The sequence below is a fragment of the Chlamydotis macqueenii genome, chromosome 3 (assembly GCF_036417535.1).
Source record: "Chlamydotis macqueenii isolate bChlMac1 chromosome 3, bChlMac1.mat, whole genome shotgun sequence".
NCBI classification, from domain to species: domain Eukaryota; kingdom Metazoa; phylum Chordata; class Aves; order Otidiformes; family Otididae; genus Chlamydotis; species Chlamydotis macqueenii.
In genome coordinates, this window is record NC_141558.1 from 102,880,230 (window position 1) to 102,898,560 (window position 18,331).

General features: G+C 45.0%; 1 protein-coding gene across 5 annotated transcripts in view; it reads right to left on the reverse strand.

The window, feature by feature from the left end:
• Positions 1-14,413: 14,413 nt before the first annotated feature.
• The window catches only part of PACRG (parkin coregulated), a 235,543-nt gene continuing 231,625 nt past the window's right edge, over positions 14,414-18,331 (reverse strand). For 4 of the 5 annotated variants that reach the window (XM_086743753.1, XM_086743755.1, XM_086743756.1 and 1 more), the window contains one exon: positions 14,414-15,527. In XM_086743753.1, the coding sequence (XP_086599879.1) occupies positions 15,367-15,527 (161 nt within the window). In that variant the 3' untranslated portion in view covers positions 14,414-15,366. The remainder of the gene's footprint in view (positions 15,528-18,331) is intronic. The other variant, XM_086743754.1, reaches the window with a different exon arrangement.

Sequence of the window (18,331 nt, forward strand, 5' to 3'; positions counted from 1 at the left end):
AGCTAGTTTATGTCAAAGGGAAAAAAAAAAAAAAAAGATCTCCTGTGACTTTTATCTATTAGATTTTGCTCCGAATACCTGCTACACTCTGGAGCTGCGGCTGCAAGAAGGCCCAGCTCTGCCAACTCTCGGCTAATAGGTTTGATTGTTCTCTCCAAAATTATCCTCGCAGATAGTGACCTGCAAGGCAATCTGACGCGCGACTTCGCGCTGGGAAGAAAGGCCCCCAGGTAAGGTGGCACGTGAGCGACCGGTGCAGCCTGACCGCCTGCGGCAGGGCTCTGCCGTCCCACCGCCGCTGCCTCTCCACGCACCCAAATTACATTGTTGACGACAAGATAAGTCATCGCAATCCACAAAGTGCTGGTGTTTAGTATACAGTATTTATATTTTATGAATGTTAACAAGCCAGAAGCCCTGCACAACTGAGCAGTTACGAGCTCAAAAGGCTTTGTGAGATATTTTCTCTAAGGGCTCATTAATGTGGTCTTTTAATGGAGTACTTGCATATCTGAATCTTTAACTGTAGCTATAAATAGAGTTTATAAGCACTTGACAGTGTGTGGCAAAGCTGTGTTAGCAGTGCTTGCCCTGCTTTTTTGCAAGTTCCATTTGCAAAGGATGCTTAAGAGGTGGAATTTAAATGTTTCCGAAAATGCCGACTTGTGTACATTGCACTCTGAACACCATTTTCACTGGGTTTAATGCATTTGGCATGTTTGTTCCCTCAATTAACCGATCATTGCAACACCTCAACAAAGCAGCTAGTATTCCTATGCTACTGAGGGGGAAATTAGGACATAAAGAGGTCAAGCTACAACCCAGATGTCCCACAGCAAGTCAACAGCGGAAGAAGCCAATGAGCTCTAATTACCTGCCCTGATCATTAAACCCAGAGAGACAAATTCTGCCATCATTTTCACTGTGCTGAAGGAGAGTCACTCCAGGTATGTAAACCACCATCACTGACTGGTGTAACTGACAGCTGGATTTTCCCTTCTGCACCCAGCTCCTTTGCCTTATGAAACATCCGCACTGTGCTGACCAGGTGGCTTTTCCCCTCCTCTTGATGATCTGTTCAGAACAAAATTTTCAGCTCACATAAAGCAACCTTAAATACACTTTTTCTGGCCCTAGTGAAGAACCAACAGAATTGCCCAGCATAACGTACTATACGGGAGCATTGGTTTATGGTGATACAGTAAAAGCTGCTGGAGGATCACAGCTTTTAATATATCTCCACCTAGTATTATCCATAAAACCACCATTGCCATGCACTGCAGAACTTGTGACAGCTCTCTCCTTTCACATGCCCATCTGGGGCCGTACCCACGTAGCACACCCACAGCACGTCTGCGCTGCTGCCCTGTGCGAAGAAGCCACAGCAGGCCAAGCGTGATGGGCATGGAGGGCTAGATTCCAAAATGCCAGCAACTTGAAGCATCTACCACAGCCTAAGAAATTGGCAAGGTGTAAATAGGCCTTTCTTCACCTGTTTGATCTTTTTTTAAAATAATTTTTAAACAATTTTCTTAAATGGATCTCTAAAATATTTCCCTGTTTGAATGGGCCCTGGAAGCCTTGGCAGCCTCAGTAGAGGAACGCGGAGCAGCACATCCACCTTCATCTGGCTTTCCGGCACGCTCTTCCTATCCAGTAGGGGCATTGCCATATTTCTCCAGTAGCGCAACAGGATCTGAAGCCCAGATGTTTCTAGAAAAGGAGACAACACACAGCGCCTGAGGTCTCACAGGGAGAGGCTTTCCTACCCAGCTTCAGTGCTCAGTTTTATAATACATCTACCTGGACAGAATTACATATATTTACTAGGGTGTGGGCCCTGAATACGTTGACAAAGTCCCTTTAAGATGACTATAGGGGATGCATTGTCCTCTCAGGCTGACATCCATTATAGGTCATTATTGGGATTTTACGCTAGCAATTCTGAATGCTTCCATTTTTGGTTCATCTCTGATGTGACTGCAATTGAGTTTTCCGCATGCATACACCCTGAATTTATTTTAACTGTGCTCAGTGTTTAGAAGGTAAGTGAGGATGCTATTAGCTACCAGTCTGCGTCTATGAATGATCACTTATTGCTTTCTCAGTGGTTTGCTTCAGATGTGTGAGAGAATATGTTAGCTTGTAATGAGACTACCATGGGCTGAATTGTTTGAGGGAGCCTGCTGTCAGATGGTTACTTTTATCTAGAGGGGAAAAAAAAAAAAATCAACCAGAATAATTTATAGCTTTAAAATGCTGATTTTTTTGTGAGCATGTATTAGACGCTTTAACATCATCAAACTATTGTAAACCAAAACATGATTAAATATTTAAGTGGTATTCTCTTTCCCACACAGGGATAAGTATCTATTTGTCTTGTATCACATTTTCATGCACTTAACGTCTTTCCAGCACCATGGTGTCCCACAGAACAAGCTCAGGACTGGTTCCTGCTGGAAAAGTGGGTGGGCAGCTTGGAGGACACAGCCTGAGCAAGAGATGGAGCAGCCGCTTTCTCCTCTCAGAGCAGAGCCAGAACAAGAAGAGCTTTGCTGCCCTCTCCTCTGTCACCTGTGTCCAGTTACCACAGGGATTAGTGGTTTTCTTTGCTCTTCAGTTAATTTGCATCTTCTTCCTTCTTCCCTACCAATTTCGCTTCCCTTGACCCTCTCCCTGCTGCTGCCTTTCTCCTCCCATGCCCTGCTGCTGGTCTTCCCCTCTCTTCCCAGAACATTTGCTCCTTTTCTCTTTGTTTTTTTTTCCACCTTCCTCTTAACAGAGCAAAACCTCTGAATCCTTCAGCCCTCTGATGTCAAATGCTTCCTCCTACGATTGTGTTGCCTCTTCAGCCCTTCCCTGCAAACTTTCATTTCTAAGGAGCTCAGCTCCATTTTCCCTGCTTGCTAGGGGCTCTGTCCCTGCTCAAAGGCATTTCCGAGCACACGCTGCTTGCCTGAGCTGAACACCACCGAGAGAAGAGGAGGACCAGGTCGCTGGATCTGAGCAGCACTTGCCAGGAGAGCAGTTTATTTCTGTGGCCGGCCCATGGCCTGGCAAGAAGACCATTTGTCAAGATATAATTTGTGAGGACATTTTTACCCAGCTGCAAGTCAGCTTGGATGCATCCCCTTGAAACAGCAACTCTCTATTTCTCTTTTGCCACTATGGGGTTGTCCATGGGAGGACTGACTTTCCACCTGGATGCTAAACAGGGCTTCAGATGGGGAGACACAACCTAACGCACAAGGTTAGGTTACTTACTGCCCTTTCTAGTCTGGTGTCTGAAAGGCAGCTTGAACTCTTGACTCAGATGGCAGCACTAGAGATCATCATCCAGCTCAAGAAGAACATGATCAAAAATCATAGGAACATGGGACTGAGCTAGAAAGTGACTGACCAGTGAGGAAGGCTGGTCCTGCTCTTCTGTACACAGCTATAAATCAGGATTAGTAGGGTAGTGGAGAAAGCAGGACAGGACCACAGCCTGGCGTGGGCAAGAGAAGAGGGCTCTGCATTTTTCCCTCAATGGATAGGTTTCTTCATCCTGGAAGAAAAAGAGAAGCCAGGGACAGAAAGCAGCTCAAGACCCAGCCTCTGGCCATAAGGGCAAAAGGTAGAGCACAGCTTGCACCGAATTCTCATTTGCTGTGCATCAGGATGCCCTCAGCCACACAGCACGCCTGCCCAGCGCATCCCGCCCTGCAACGCGCTTGCTCAGCTCCACAGGCAAAGCCTCTGAGCTGTCACAGTTGGGTTCCTGCAAGGGATTTAAGCTTTGGGGTTTGACAAATCTTGTTCAAGGGAGACTACTTCTCCAGCTGGGGCTGGAGGTGACACCATGTCTTTGTTCCCAGGAAGTTTTCGCAGAAGAGGTTGCACCAGTCAGGAAGGAGCAAACATGGAGCGGCTCTAGCAGGAACAGGGGCTCTGGTCCCTGCCATCTCCCTGCCTGTGTCCCCCCTCCCTGAGGCGTCCTGCAATGTTCCTGGTATCACAGATGCAAGGTTCCAGTCGGTCTAACAGGCAAGTTATTTTCAGCTTAGTTCAGCTCTAATTTATCTGATTTTTTTTTTCCTTCCCATTTCTGCTATTTCAATTGGGTTTTATAGGAGAAATTGAGCAAGGCATAAACATACAGTTTAACGTTCCTCTGTTAAATTCAAGTTTAAAAGCTATTTCCTATTTCAGTAGAAGCAGCAGCTAACACAAAGTTTTGTTTACCCCCCAAATGAGTTGCGTTCACAAATTCCACGTTCACCTGTGATGTGAAGCAGGCTGACCGCAGCGTGCCGCACAGCCCTCACCCCCTTCCTCCCCACTCTCCCTAAAGGGGGCAATCTCTGCCCCGCTCCCTTTCCAGATACCTTTGAGCATCAGCCACCCCTGGTTTTTGGGAATTATGTTATTTTTCCCCCATCCCTCAAGCATGGTGTCGGGGTGGGCAGCCCGCAGCAGGGCATGCTGGGGCACCACGTGCTGCAGGCCAAATGGGTTTTTCCAGGCACGTGGCGGGGAGGTCCCAAAAGGCAGCCCTTGGCACCACACATGCCGCGAAAAATCAGGCAGCTGCAAAGCCTGTAGAGCAAACCTTCTATACGTGCTTTTAGGGCATTGGATTTACTGGGCTTTTATTGGGCATTTACTGAAATAAGTGAAGAGGCATAAAGTCCATAGTAAAAAAAGAAATGCCTTTCACAGCAAATTTCATTATTCTTATTATTGTCTGATAGCGGTAATTTTGTATAAATTCCTAAACAAATAGATCATCTCATTGATTTTAACCTTAGCCAGTCTTTAAAACAAGGTGCAAGCTCCCCAGGCTCCTGACATTTTCTGTAGAAAGTAATTTAGATACAAAAATGCAGGTTAAGAGCTAATGAGTAAAACAAATTAGAAGTGCACAAACCAAGGCGACACAGAGAAGCCAACTGAAGCAACCCCACAGCAATAATATAAAGATATGGTTAAAATGCAAATACAGCCCTTTTAAAGCAATGCTTGGGGTAGAAAAAAAAAATTATCCGGGGGAAAAACAAAAACAAAACACGCAAGCTACTACAGAGCAACAACACAAATTTAAGGTAAGGTCAGGGGCCAGTTCCTGCTCTCCTGTCGGATGAGCAGTCCCTCCAACTACATCAAGGCCAATCTGAAGGCAGAGACAGGCAACATTTAGCTGCAAAAGCTGCTGTGCGCAGCTACAGCCAGTTCTGTACGTGCTGAACCGAAACCAGAGCAGTCACACGGCATCGCTTCCCCATTTCACTCTCATTGAGACCAAGAAGCGAGGAGGAGAAGGATGTCTGGCACCAGAACGGCATCAGCGGTTGTTAGGGCAAGCAACTGGGTTTCATCCTCTGCTCTAACACATTCTCTGCGCGACTTCAGTTTGCTCAGCTAAAAGCAGAAATAGCAACACTTCCCGACCGTGTGGCAGCACTTCAGGTTTCAGCTGGCCGTTCCCAGGGAACCGCTGACCCCCAGGAAGAGGGCTCTGCAGCGGCCTGCTGTGCCAGCCGTAATGCTCCACCATGCCCACCGAGGAGTAAAAGAGAAAGCGGGCTTTTGCCGAGCGTTTGAAGTGAGTGGTCACAGCTCTTCCCCAGTCCCTTTACATTTGCAGCATATATGTCGTTCCTGTTCTTGCCTGGAGCAAAGCTAGGCAAGGGAAGCAGCGGAGTCTTCTCCCTTGAAAAAAAAATCATCACTGTGTTCAAACCCTTGCTCTGATGCCTCCTCCTCCCAACCACCAACCCCAGCAAATGCCAATTGCTGGCTGCATTTCCCAGCTGTGGCCACCATCTGTCATGGCAGGAAGGAAGCAGATGTGCAGAAACTTTGGCAGCTCAGCGCACGCTGGGCATGTCGAGTGTCTGCTTTTGCCAGGAGCCGGTCAGTGGACACTGCAGGGCTGGGCTCAGCAGGCGCCCAACTACCTCCTGGGTGAGGTGGCCGCTAAACACCCTCGTTGGGGCTGGGAGAGGGTCCCTTCACTGCCCTCCTTGGAGACCACACCTCATTTCACCTAACCCCCAGCCAAGTGTCCAGAGCTTTCTGCAGCTCAGTAGCAACTCCCACCCTTTGAGGTTTATTTGTTAATGTTTACGAAGAAGCAGTCACTTCCCCGAGCCTTCAGGACAGCAGGTGCCTGTGTCCATGCAGACCAGGCAGCCCGGGAGGGTCAGCCCCATGGTTTCACAGGAGAGAGAGGGAGAAAAACATCACGACATGTCTCAGGCAAAGCAAGTGAAACCATGCAGTACAACTTAAGAAAGAGATTTAAATTTTCATGAGAAACTTGAAACTGAAAACTAGAAATTAAAAACTACTGTTTGTACAACTGCCTTCTATTAAGGCTTCAAATTATAGAAAACAGCCATGAATGAGGGCTATGGGGAAACCAAACACACACTCAACACACCATCCATATCCCTCCCCCAAACAAAATTATAACAGTATGAGAGACGTGAAGTGACAGTGCAATGGTAGATGCTGGTAATATTTGTGGGCATGAAGGGAAGCTGTTAAGCAAAGGCAATACAACCATCTTCTTAAGACCTGAAAAATGCTCGAGGAATAAGAGCTTTAAAACAACCCACTGAAAACAGAGGAATACTATTTTTCTTTCTTTAAGGAGAAAAAACTCAACCATTATAGTATGCATGAAGGAACACTGCAGGGTTTGCAACTGTCCAATTCTCCTACTGCACATGGTACTCAAATTGTCTTATAATTAAAAACTGCTGGAACACAGAGCACACAAACCAATCCTGCACTATGTCAGTAACAAAATCATTGATAGAAAAAGGGTCTTATCAAGTTTATAATTGTAATTTCTGGCTTTAAGCAACAGGATCCATCCCTCAAAGAAGGCCAGAGCACTGTTACACAGGGTTTTGTTTTTTTTTTTTTTAATATGTATATACCTAGGATTTAAAAGCAAACAGTCATAATTTAGTAGTTTATATTTCTTTTCTGTGATGAGGATTTATTTATTCCTTCTACAGAGAATGGAGAAACCTTATTAACGAGGCCTCAGTGGTAGTTACACTGCTGCCACTGCACTGTAAGAGATGTACACATTTTTTTTCCCCCAAGGAGGGTTTAACTGCTTTGTAGATCCATAAAGATATTTCACAGAGAAAGCTTTATTCAATTGGAGCTCTTAAACCTCCTTTGTGAAATGTTGTGGTATTTTGTGAGATATGTGGCCTTTGCTACGCACGTGATGCTGGTAGGTTTCTAGGCATTCAAGTTCAAGAGCTTTATTTTCCAGATATTTTTTTCAATCAGCTAAGCTTGTTGGTAAGACTGCACGCATTTCAGAAAAGGAAGAAAAAGAAAAATAACCACTAACTCTCTCCGCCTCCTGCAGAAGTAGCTGGATTTGCTGCCGTTGTCTTCACAGAGCGGCTTGGATGCCAGATTCAGCGGTTTGCAGCGCTGGAATGTTTCTGGTGGGTTTTTTCCTCCTTCGTTAGAAACATTCTTGTGATGCGGGGGATTCCTATCAAAACTATCATCACCCTCGCAACGCGAGTCATTTCCCTGCTTTTGAATACAGACAGCTGCTGAGCCACAGAAAAACAATGCTCCGCATCTACAGAATTCTTCACCGAGAGATTTTATTTTCCCTTAATGTTGCATTTTTACGTGCTTGTACACCCAGCTCCTATGGGGGAGTGAACAAAAGGCCTCTTAAAGGCAATCTTTCAGAATGCTCCAATTGTGCCCTTAATTGCTTCAAAGTACATGTGGGCTCAGCTGTATGGAGACATAGTTTGAGCTGTAGGTTGATTTTAAGCAAGCCACACATTTTATACCAAAGCAATGCATAAAAGCAGGCACAAAAAAAAAAGCTTTAATTTAGTCACATTACTCCAGTAAGTAATAACACATAGCAAGCAATAACCGAATGCAAGGCGTTTAGAGCAGATGTTCCCTCTGCTTTTGATTCTTGAGGCAGTGCAGTAGCAATTTCTTCCTTTCTAACAGACATAAATGATTCAGTGTTAATAAAAAAGTTTCAGCCACAGAGTTATTCTAGTGAAGAGTCGGGGAATAAAATGCACACTATGAGATGTGGGGCTGAACAAGGGCTTCCAAATACTCCACCTTCCCACACCAAGAGGCTTTTGAAAGAGATCTGGGTTTTATCCTTGGACTTACAGTAGTGGATTTAAAGCACTATTTCTGCTAGGTACTGTTATTCCCTCTCCCACCTGCCCAAGAATGTAGTTGTCTTCCAAGAGGGGAGGAATTGCAGACCGCTGGCCTCAGGGTCTCTTGCCCAGCAAGCACCGGGAACAGGCTTGCCCCAGCCCCAGGGCAGCACCACCACCAGCAGCCCCAGGGAAAAGAGGGAAGATGTTTGCCAGGTTGCACTGCTGGCCAGGAGGAGCCAGGTTTAGCTCTGTGATGCCTGTGAGACGCTAACTACAACCATCACAGCATCCAGTCCACCATAAGAGGACATTGCTGTGGGCAGGCTGGAGCTGAGACGGCAACACCCAGAGGAGAAGGCAACTGCAGAAAAGGCACTCCCTCCCCACAACAGCAGCTCCAACCACACCTTGAAAGTCACCTAGGAACCAAGGTGGGAAGGTCCCAGGCTGCCCCATATCACAGCACTGGGTCACCTGTCCAGCCCTTCATGCAAGCAGAATCTAGAAAGGCTTTGCCACTCCTGTGAACCCAGAAAACTCCCAGCCACAGAAAATGCCCAGGTAGTAGCCAGGGAGACAAATGGGGACCCACAGAGGCAGGAGTTTGGGATGCACAGCTGCAGGGGCTCAAAAATCTGCACAAATGCAGCCTCTCAGAGCTCATCAGCCAAGAGCTTCCTGCCATTTGCTCTCACTCCCGTCCCGCACCCACAGCAGAACTGGTATTTTTCTCCCAATACACTACAGCATTACACAGGAGAAGGGAGGAGGATTTTTTTTCCAGAAATGTTTTGCCTCAGCTACTGCCCAGGAGTGAACAAGACGCAAGTTCCCCAAAACTCACATTTTCCAAAACACAAATTGCAAAGGAAAAGCCTTTGCCGGAATAGCCAGTCCCTCCTGGTCTCTTCTCATCAGCTGCCCCTCTACCCATCCGGCTCTCTCAGCGGCTCTTCCAGCTCAGCACAGCACCACAGGGACCCAGGAGAAGCGGGAAGCAAAAACACGTGAAAATGAAGTAATGGGACTAATGCATGAGATGGAGATAGCGAGATGTGGGGATCTCATTCCCTGCTTGTAGAGTTGGAGTTAGGTAAGCCAAGCTGCTTTTTGCTAATTGCTCCTTAGGGAAGGGCTTAGGAATTACACCCAGAAAACAGAAATTGAAATCTGATATGGAGTTGGATGGACCACACATTTAAAGCCAGGCCCCTCCTGATTAATGCAATAACATGGAACATGAGGTAGCTGCTTTATGTCAGACATCAATTTTGTCTGGCCTGTACCCAGTGGGCCTCAGCATCCAACACTGCTGTACGTGTTGCAGACAGGATGTATTTGTGATGTAGAGACCTCCTCAAGCTTCCTGATGTTTTTTTTGGGGGGTTTGACCACATTTTTCTTTGATCACTTTACCCATATCAGAGAGCAATGTGATCTCATGCAAAGTCAGCATGACTTCATGCAAGGCACAGAGCTGCAATGGTTAGAGATGGCAGTAGCTGCAGCATTTACATCTGCACGAGTTTGCTGTACGCCACCAAAAGTACTCATGCTTTTAGCTGCAGTCACATTGAGTATGGAGGTGTCGGTTCTTCTCTACCAAGTTGTGTATTGTATGGCCATAGAAGTGGAAGAGTTGTAGAGAGGAGGCCCAACACCTACATGTTCCCTCTAGACCAGAGTGGAACAGACCGAGACAGCAGGTTGGAGTGCAGAAGGGGAGCAGCTGCACACCTGCAGCCTCAACCTCCAGTTTTTTATTTTTGTTTTTAAAAAACACTGATGCAGATGAGCACAGAAAGTTTGGATTAGGATATTAAACTATCTCAGCAAAGGTACATCACACTAATTCCTTGAGACAGGCACACAAAGCCCAGTGCTATGATACTCTGTTTAGATGCCCCCTTTCTTCCTGTTAGCTCAACGTAAGGCACAATGAGAAGGCTACGATTTAACATCTCTTTCAGTGATTGTAAAGCACCAGGACTGGTTCCCATTCTGTCCCCTCTCAGCAGCCAGGGTCAGCAGACCACAGTGGACACAGAGGGCTCCTGTGCATGAGGGCACCCACTGCCAGGGCCAGTGGCAGCAGGGAGAGTGCAGTCCCAAAAACCACCCACGGCTGCACCAACATAGCTGTGCCCTACACATGGCACCCACAAAGGTGCCCATTCTTCCATAGTTTGAGGCTTTCACTCTGCATGAGGGACTCAGTTGGCAAAGTGTCTGAGCAGCCCCATCTTTCGCCATTTCGCTCTGCTGGAGGAAGGGGACTTGGGGCATATGCTTGGTTGACCACTTCCATTGCTAACGGGGAAGCACAGAGATGGAACTAGCACCATCTCCTGCACTGGGCGTGCTGACCCAGGTGACACTGTACAGGCCTGCTGCACCCACAGCCCCAGCCTACAGAGAGCACAGGGATTTACAAATCAGCAGTTGGCGAGGGCTGTGCAGTTCATTAGCTGCCCAACTCACTCCTGAGTGTTGGTAAAAAAAAAAAATAAGTATTCATTGGTTTGTGGAATAAACACCTAAACTAGCATCATGGGGGGGGCGGGGGGACACACAGCACACAGCTGACTGCCAGCTTTGTAAGAAACACACGGTTTCCTCCCTGAGGTTGCAAATTGTCCCACTTGGCACAGGAAGACACCCACCCACTTCACCAAGAGCCATGCCAGAGAGCACCCACCGCCCCAGAGGTGCTGGGAGACCCATTCCTCCTTCCGGACATGCTGCCCTTCAGCGAGGAGCCCCACCGACTGTATTCACTGGGCAAGAACAAGCACAGCTAAGATATGCCCCACCACACACGCTCCCCTCCCCTCCCCTCACACGCCGGAAGGATTATGGGGCCATGCAGGGAACTTCTTGTCCTGCCAGGGCATGAACCTTCCTCTCCCGGTCTCCAGGAGGCACAAAGCAGCTCGGAGCGGTTGCAAGCAGACAGGCTTTGTACAGAGTTCCCACAAACATCACCGCTTTTATTTAAAGCAGAAAACACAGGATGTTACAGATGAGTGGAAAAATGTGAACTGCCCCACTGCCTGCAGAGCCCCTCAGACTGGAGAATGCTTTTCTGGAAGTCAGAGGGTCTCCAGACAGGATTAGGAAAGCACAGAGTGTCTGCTTTAGCTTTTTATTTTTGCCCTGGTTGGCTGCAGTTACAGCTCCCTGCACCCCCCCTCCCCCCCCCACACTCCAGGTCCCATACCTTCCCTCCCACTTGCAGCTTCCCATAGCCCTTTTGTATTTGACTCTTAGGAGGCCTTTTTCAAACTCCTTTTGTCAGCTCCATCTCTTTGAAACACTGGAAAGCTACCAGCAAGAAGCCTGGCTCCGGCTCCCCACCGCCAGCGCTGGCAGCAGCCTTCCCGGTCGTGTGCCAAGCTCTGCCCTTCCACAGGGGCCCACAGGCAGCCCCAGCCAGGAGCCACTGCCACCTCTGTCCCTGCTCAGCTTCACGTGGACAGGTTGGACCATTCAGCAGCTCAACAGATTGCATGGTGTCTGCTTTATAGCACCCACCAGCATTCACAAAATGCCAGAGCTCCCAAAACTCTGACACCTGTTACAGAATTTCCTTACACAGCTTTGGGAAGGAGTCATTAAAAAGATCTCATTTTATTCCCATTTTGATGATTATGCAAGACAAAGTAAGCCATATGTTGATTTTCTTTTTTAATATTAGCATATGAGTTTCATTCTTCAAGCTAAACAACCACCAGTCAACCTCTCTAACATGCTTTTCAAGATAAACTGGAAATATCTTAAACATTTAGTCTCAGAAAAATAGCACTTACAACTTATTTAACCATCTACAGGACCCTTTACTGATGCTACTTACCTTGCAGTGGCTGGAGAGCTAGAAAGCAGCCACCCTCAGAGCAAGGCACAAATCACACCAAGCCTGTAGAGCCAAATTTCCTTTAATGATGCTATGCTTAATTTATACCCCTTGAAACACCTGGCTCAGAGTGCGTTTTAATTGATCACAATTAGAAACTGTTGATTGGCTTGCCCCTACTGTCAGTGACCACGATTATATGATCTAGGGAGAGGAGAGGCAGTTACTATTTTTTAACCAGAGTTCCATTTTCTGAGCGTAGTAAAACAGCTAAGCAGTGTATTGAATGACAGAGTATTACTCACATGCTTAAGCACCTGGGTCCTTGATCTTGTGCTTTATAAAGTGCTCTGAGCTGTGCTGTAATTGCGGATAAATACGCTGCCGACCACGCTTAAAGGGACACTGTCAAGGTTGACAGGCCTACAGTTTGACTTGGTAAAATGACATCTTAAAATAGTTTTACCCTTGGTGTTCCAAAATTACCGACCTGCAGTTTTCATCATGCTTCTTGTTATCAGTGCAACTCCTAGGATTAACAAGGTTGTGAGAGAATGTTCACGTTTAAAGCAATGGCCTTGTGATAGAAGTAGTATGATAGAGGCTAATGTTCACATCTTGAACACACAAGCAAAAGCACTTTGCTGTAAAACCTGGACATGGCCTCTGCTGCCTTTATGGTTTGCCATAAGGTCACCTCTTGTTGAAGCAACATCTTGTGAAAGAAATCTTCAAGAAAGAGCACAGTGCTGAGGGGATCAGGTCCGGGCAAGCCTGCAGCTGCACAAAGTATCCATTTTCCGTGGTGTCTCTTTGTCAGTCAGTAGTTTTGTCCTTGTTGAGCTAAAGGGGAGGGGATGCAGAAAGACTGACAAAGCTGGTGAGGAGCCTGCAACTTCGTCTCATCCTCAGCAGCGCTGCCAGGGTGCAGAGGGGTGATGGGATGGGGAAATCCCAGTGCCGAAAGCCGGTTCCCGTACTGTCCCTTCTGTGAGCAGCTCCGTGGCCGGAGCCCAGCGGCGGAGGAACTGAAGCCAGCTATTGAGGAGCTTTTTGATCTCAGGCAAAAAGCGGTACTGGGCTTTCTGTTAAGGACAGAATACAAATAGCTAAGGAGTGAAAGGTGGCCTGGGATTTTTCCTTTTCTGAAGGGCCTGATTTTTTTCCCAGCTGAATAACTCTGCTCCCTCCGAGCGGCAGTCCTCCAGCATGTTTTGTCCTCACGGGAAACCTGCAATGCCATAATAACCAAACCCATAGGTGCGAGTAAATGAAAAAGTACGGCTCACTGGTGCCGGGGACAATGCAGAACTGCTGAGGGGAAACAGGGAGAAACTGTAAGCAAAGGCTGTGCTGGTAGTGCCAGGATGGCTGTGTAGAAAGGCATTTTTTGAAGAGAAGATGTGGCCTTGGCCCCCTGGCAGTATCCTGCTAGACTCTGTGTGGCAAGGTTTGAAGACAAAGCTCTTGAGTTTCCCAAGACATGGGCCTACAGCCAGGCTTCAGTCCTTCCTTTCTGCCTGGGAGGTGAAGGATTTACAGATGTCCTGATGTGAGGCAGCGTACTGGATGTACTCATCCACCACAGGTGTGTGTGAGTCACAACACAGACACTGCCTGAACTCGAGGGACCTGAGGGAAGCCCTGGCAATGCGTAAAAGAAAATTCAGAAATAACTGAAAACCGAATAGAAAAGAAACGCCTCTGGAGCCTGGGAAAAAAGCACACCTGCAGCAGCCATGCCTAAACAGGGGACTGGGGAGCGCTCGTGGCCAGTGTCATCACTTGATGCTGCAGTTCCTCAAAGAGGCAGGAAGAGTTAAAATCTTCCTCTTAACTTTTTTTTTTTTTTTCCCAAGAGAAAAAGGTGAAAGAAGAAAAAATCCTCAGGCTGGAGCTCCCACAGAACAGAAAAAGGCAAGTCAAATGTCAGTCTAATGTCAGTCTAATGACAGATCCAGCTCACTGTTTCAGCAGGTGGGAAGCTGCTCCCCACGCTTCCAATACGCACCCGTGAGAGCAGGGCAGCATCTCTCACGCAGGCAAGCCTTGTAGGGTATGAATATGGATGTGGATAAGCACTTGGAAAAATTCTCATGCGTCTAACACCAATGAGTGCATTTTGAGCTCTAACAGTTACAGAGAAACACTTGAAAGTGCAACCTGCATATATTTTAAGAGGTTCCAGAAACGAGAATAAAAGCAAAATGAGCCCAAAGTCTGTACTTTAAAAAATCTCATGCTTTTTAGACAGAGCTCATATCTCCTGATTTGTTTTGAGCTGACTCGATATTTTTAGATGGTTGTCCTTGAGAATTGTAAAAGTCGTTTTATTTTTTGTAGGTTTATTCCATAGAAATGCTTAAAAAGCAATAAAGTCAATCTCAATAGCCTTGCTTAAATCCATGATTATATCAATTCCATGTTGTGGGTATGCAGGGAGAAACTAACTGAGCAGGAAATTGTAAGGGATTCCTGTAACAACAGTTATATTGTTTGTGCACATATATACCATGATAATAACAGAAAAGCAACAGCAACCTTGCAGTTACAAAAAATACAGAGTGCCCTTTAAAAATATATCTGTATATTCTTGTGTTTACCCAGATTAAGAGTGTCACTAGGGATGGATACATTATGTACACTATATCTTCTATCTGATTTATTGAAGTTTTGTCTGCGCTTCTTTTCTCCAAAATTCTGGTTGTGCCTGATGTTAGCCAAGAGGAACCCAATTTCCATGAAAAGGTAAACACCTGGAAGCTGAGATCAGGAATGTGTAAGAAACACGAATTAACTCAATGACAGGGCTTTATAATGGACCATATAAATTTTCCCCCTGTAACTGGTGTATACATTCAACAGTTTTATTGTATGTCAGTGCACATTATTCAGCACAGCTGCCAGAGAGGCATTGCTGAACTGGTGTTTCTCTTCCATGACAAACACCTATTAAGCAGTCAGCATAAACTCTTCTTGTTACAGCCTCTGACATCACCCTCAGGGCAAGCGGACACAGAACAGCAATTGCTGAATTGCGTATGAAAATTATAGTTTTATTGTCTATACAAGTGAAGGTTTAACTTCAATTCCTGCTCGAGTCAGCTCTGTTATAAAGGAGCGATTCTTTCGGGGAACAAACAAGCACAGTACACCATTGTAATCAAAGGAACAGGCACTATTTATGTATTGGAAAGCCTTGTTCACAATAGTGCTAACACTCTAATGCCCCAGAAGCCACTATTTTAGCAGCTGTAGAGAAAAAAAGCATGACTAACAAGATGCCATACAGAGTCAGATACAGTTTTTTTAGAACACAAATGGAATCATCTCATTTGATACAACTCAGTTTAATATGCACGACTGATAGGTAGGGATCATGTATTTAATGTTTATATAAGCGTGTTCTCCACCACAGCGTTCAAAGGCTTCCAGCGTCTCTTGAATCAGATCTCCAATATTTTCACGCTTCTGCTGGCTGTAGTCTATCCCATCGCCTGAATTAACTGTTTAATAAATAAAAAAACCACAAGAATTATATTAAATATACTGTTGCACTTTGAAATAATGACATAGGAAATTGCAATTGCTGGTCAGTCCCTGTGTCTCTGTTAGAAACTTTGCTCTGTGACATGAAATAGAGCTGAATCTGAAAACAGGATGGTTTTGGTATCTCTCTAAGGCTCTGCTCAGGCTCCAACTTTGTATGCCTTCAAAATTTATTTATGTATGCATTACTTCTGTATTAAAGTGAAAATCCTAATAAAAATAAGGAAAACACATTCTTTTATAAGATAAAGATGAGCTCTCTCTTACACAATGGTCTGAAGTTAATCTCTTAAGACCATTACTTCTTTATTTCTAATATTGCTTACTTAGGACAAAATTCTACTGCCAGATGCATAAATGCTTATCTACAAAATGTGACTTGAGCTAGGTTTGTTATGGTTGGAAATCTTAAACAGGTATTGTTTCGGGATCGTTCCATGTTAGACATCATATTCACGAGATTGTGTTGTTTCTGATAGAGGAGATGTCATGTGGCCTAAAAGAGATATTTGGAGTAGAACATGGCACTCATTCAATTTCTGCTTCCTGAAAAAATATGTAAAATTAAGTCAATGTCAAAAGGACAAATTACTGGAGCCCCCAGATGCAGCAACATTTATGCTGCTTTCTCTACCGTGGACTAGCAAGGCTGACACACATTCATACACACACAGCATAATTCTTTAAAAAAATCCCTGTGAACAACTGTGATGACAAAAAATACAAGAATAAGAAATAACTTCACCTGCAACAATGCTAACAGATTTAAGGGGGAAAATAGATTTCATTTTGTTTTAAAACAATATTATGAAAACTATCTTAATATGGGTATATTCCAAGACATGTATCGGAAATCATTTGGTAGGAGCATAACGTGCTCAGATCAGGTGCGGTGTAGTGGCCAGGTGGAGCGGCTGTCTCACTGCTGTAGGGTCCAGACGCAATCAGTCAGCGGTCTCGCTCTGGGCAGTAGTGGCAATGTACTCGTGTCATACATTTAACATCTCAAATAACACTGTTTGCTCATTGATGCTCTCAGCCAGTCAGCAAAGGACACATTTGACAAGATAACACAACCAGCTTCTCAGGTGGTGCCTGCCTTTCACCTTAGAAACGTGGTGCACACAAGGGCGAGGGTCGGTTTTCCTCCCACATCCCCAGGCTGATGAGGTGTGGACATACAACTGCACCCATCCTCACATCCTCTCCTGGATCCAAGCCCAAGGATCTGGATTTAAAGTTTGTGATTTTGTTACCAGTAAAAACTGAAGAATGATGCTTACGAAGGAAAAGCTGATGAACACGGGTAAAAACCATGCTTTGTCTGAATTTTCCTGTAAAACATCTGATTGCACCCCAAGTTAATTATGTATATATTAGTTTTTCAAACTTCTTACATACATTTGTGTCACTTTGCATTTTGTAAAATGTTCACACAAATACAGAGGTGACATACAAGTACTGGGCTTCTGAGTGGAAAGGCGGTAATTATTTTTGTCATGATTACTCTTAAGCACACAAATACTTTCCTATATATTAATATATATAGGAAAATATATATATATTTATTTATATATAAATATCCTATTTATTTCACTGACAGGAGAAGCCAGGGTTGTGACATCAAAATTTACTACAATAAATTTACTGTAATGTTAGAAATAACAAATTGTGAGAGTACATAGAAAACATCAAGAGCTATTAAATAAAAGGATTGGCTTATACAAAATACTAATGCAAAAGGAAAAGCACAACACAATTGAGTGCAATTTAGACTAAACACAGTTTCCTCTTGCAGAAAACAACAGAGATCAACTGTGCCTCATCACCTGTGTTCCGTGTGCACTGCCAGCACTCCCCAGAACACCTGGAGGTATTTGTGATTTCACTGGTTTGAGCGAAGGAAACCCTGAACCTTGACCTAAGTCTTGGCAAGTATGTAAAGGAATTACTGACTTTCCAACCATTTGTCTATTATCTGTAATTTTAAGCCTACACACATGCTCTGCTAATAAGCTTACGCAGCTTTCATCGTTCTTTCAAAGAAGTAGTAAAAAAATCAGCTCTCTGGAAGTAGTGGTGACACATTGCTAAGCAAGTTTGGAGGAGGCCAACAAGATGCCATGATAATGCTCATAGCAGAGGTATTTTCCAGAATCCTTGTTACAGTCTTTATTATAGAGCAGAGTCTGCACAATAAATGATGCCTTAGATGCTTGACTAAAAGGTGCCTACGAGAATGAGGCAATGATAAAGGAAATAGTCTGCAAAGGAAGACTGAATGTATGATGTGCAGACCGTCATTAACATTTTTTTTCCTACAGACAATCTGTGCTATATGAAGGTTTGTAACCTCAAGACAGGCATAATTCAGATTAATGTCACGACACAAGCTACAACCAACAATACTAGAAAGGTTATGTCTGCATGGAGGTCAGCTGGTAAGTACTAAAATAGCTGTCCTATGCAGTTATAGGAATTAACAGATCTTTCAGACAAAAAGATAATCATTAACCCAACAGGACAACATGCACTGAACGAATGAGTCAGAATCATCTGCCCAATGCACCTAAGGGTAAATAGCTAGTCATAATAATAATGATGATCAGCTGGCAAAAAATAGCTACTGAAATATAGCTGTATCTGCATGCCCTGCTCTGCTTTGACTCTGTTTCCAAGTTAGTTTTGCAAGAGAAGCCAACTTTGTCAGACGCAAAAGTACTGCATATGTGAAGTGTGAATGTGGATCCAATTCAAGCTC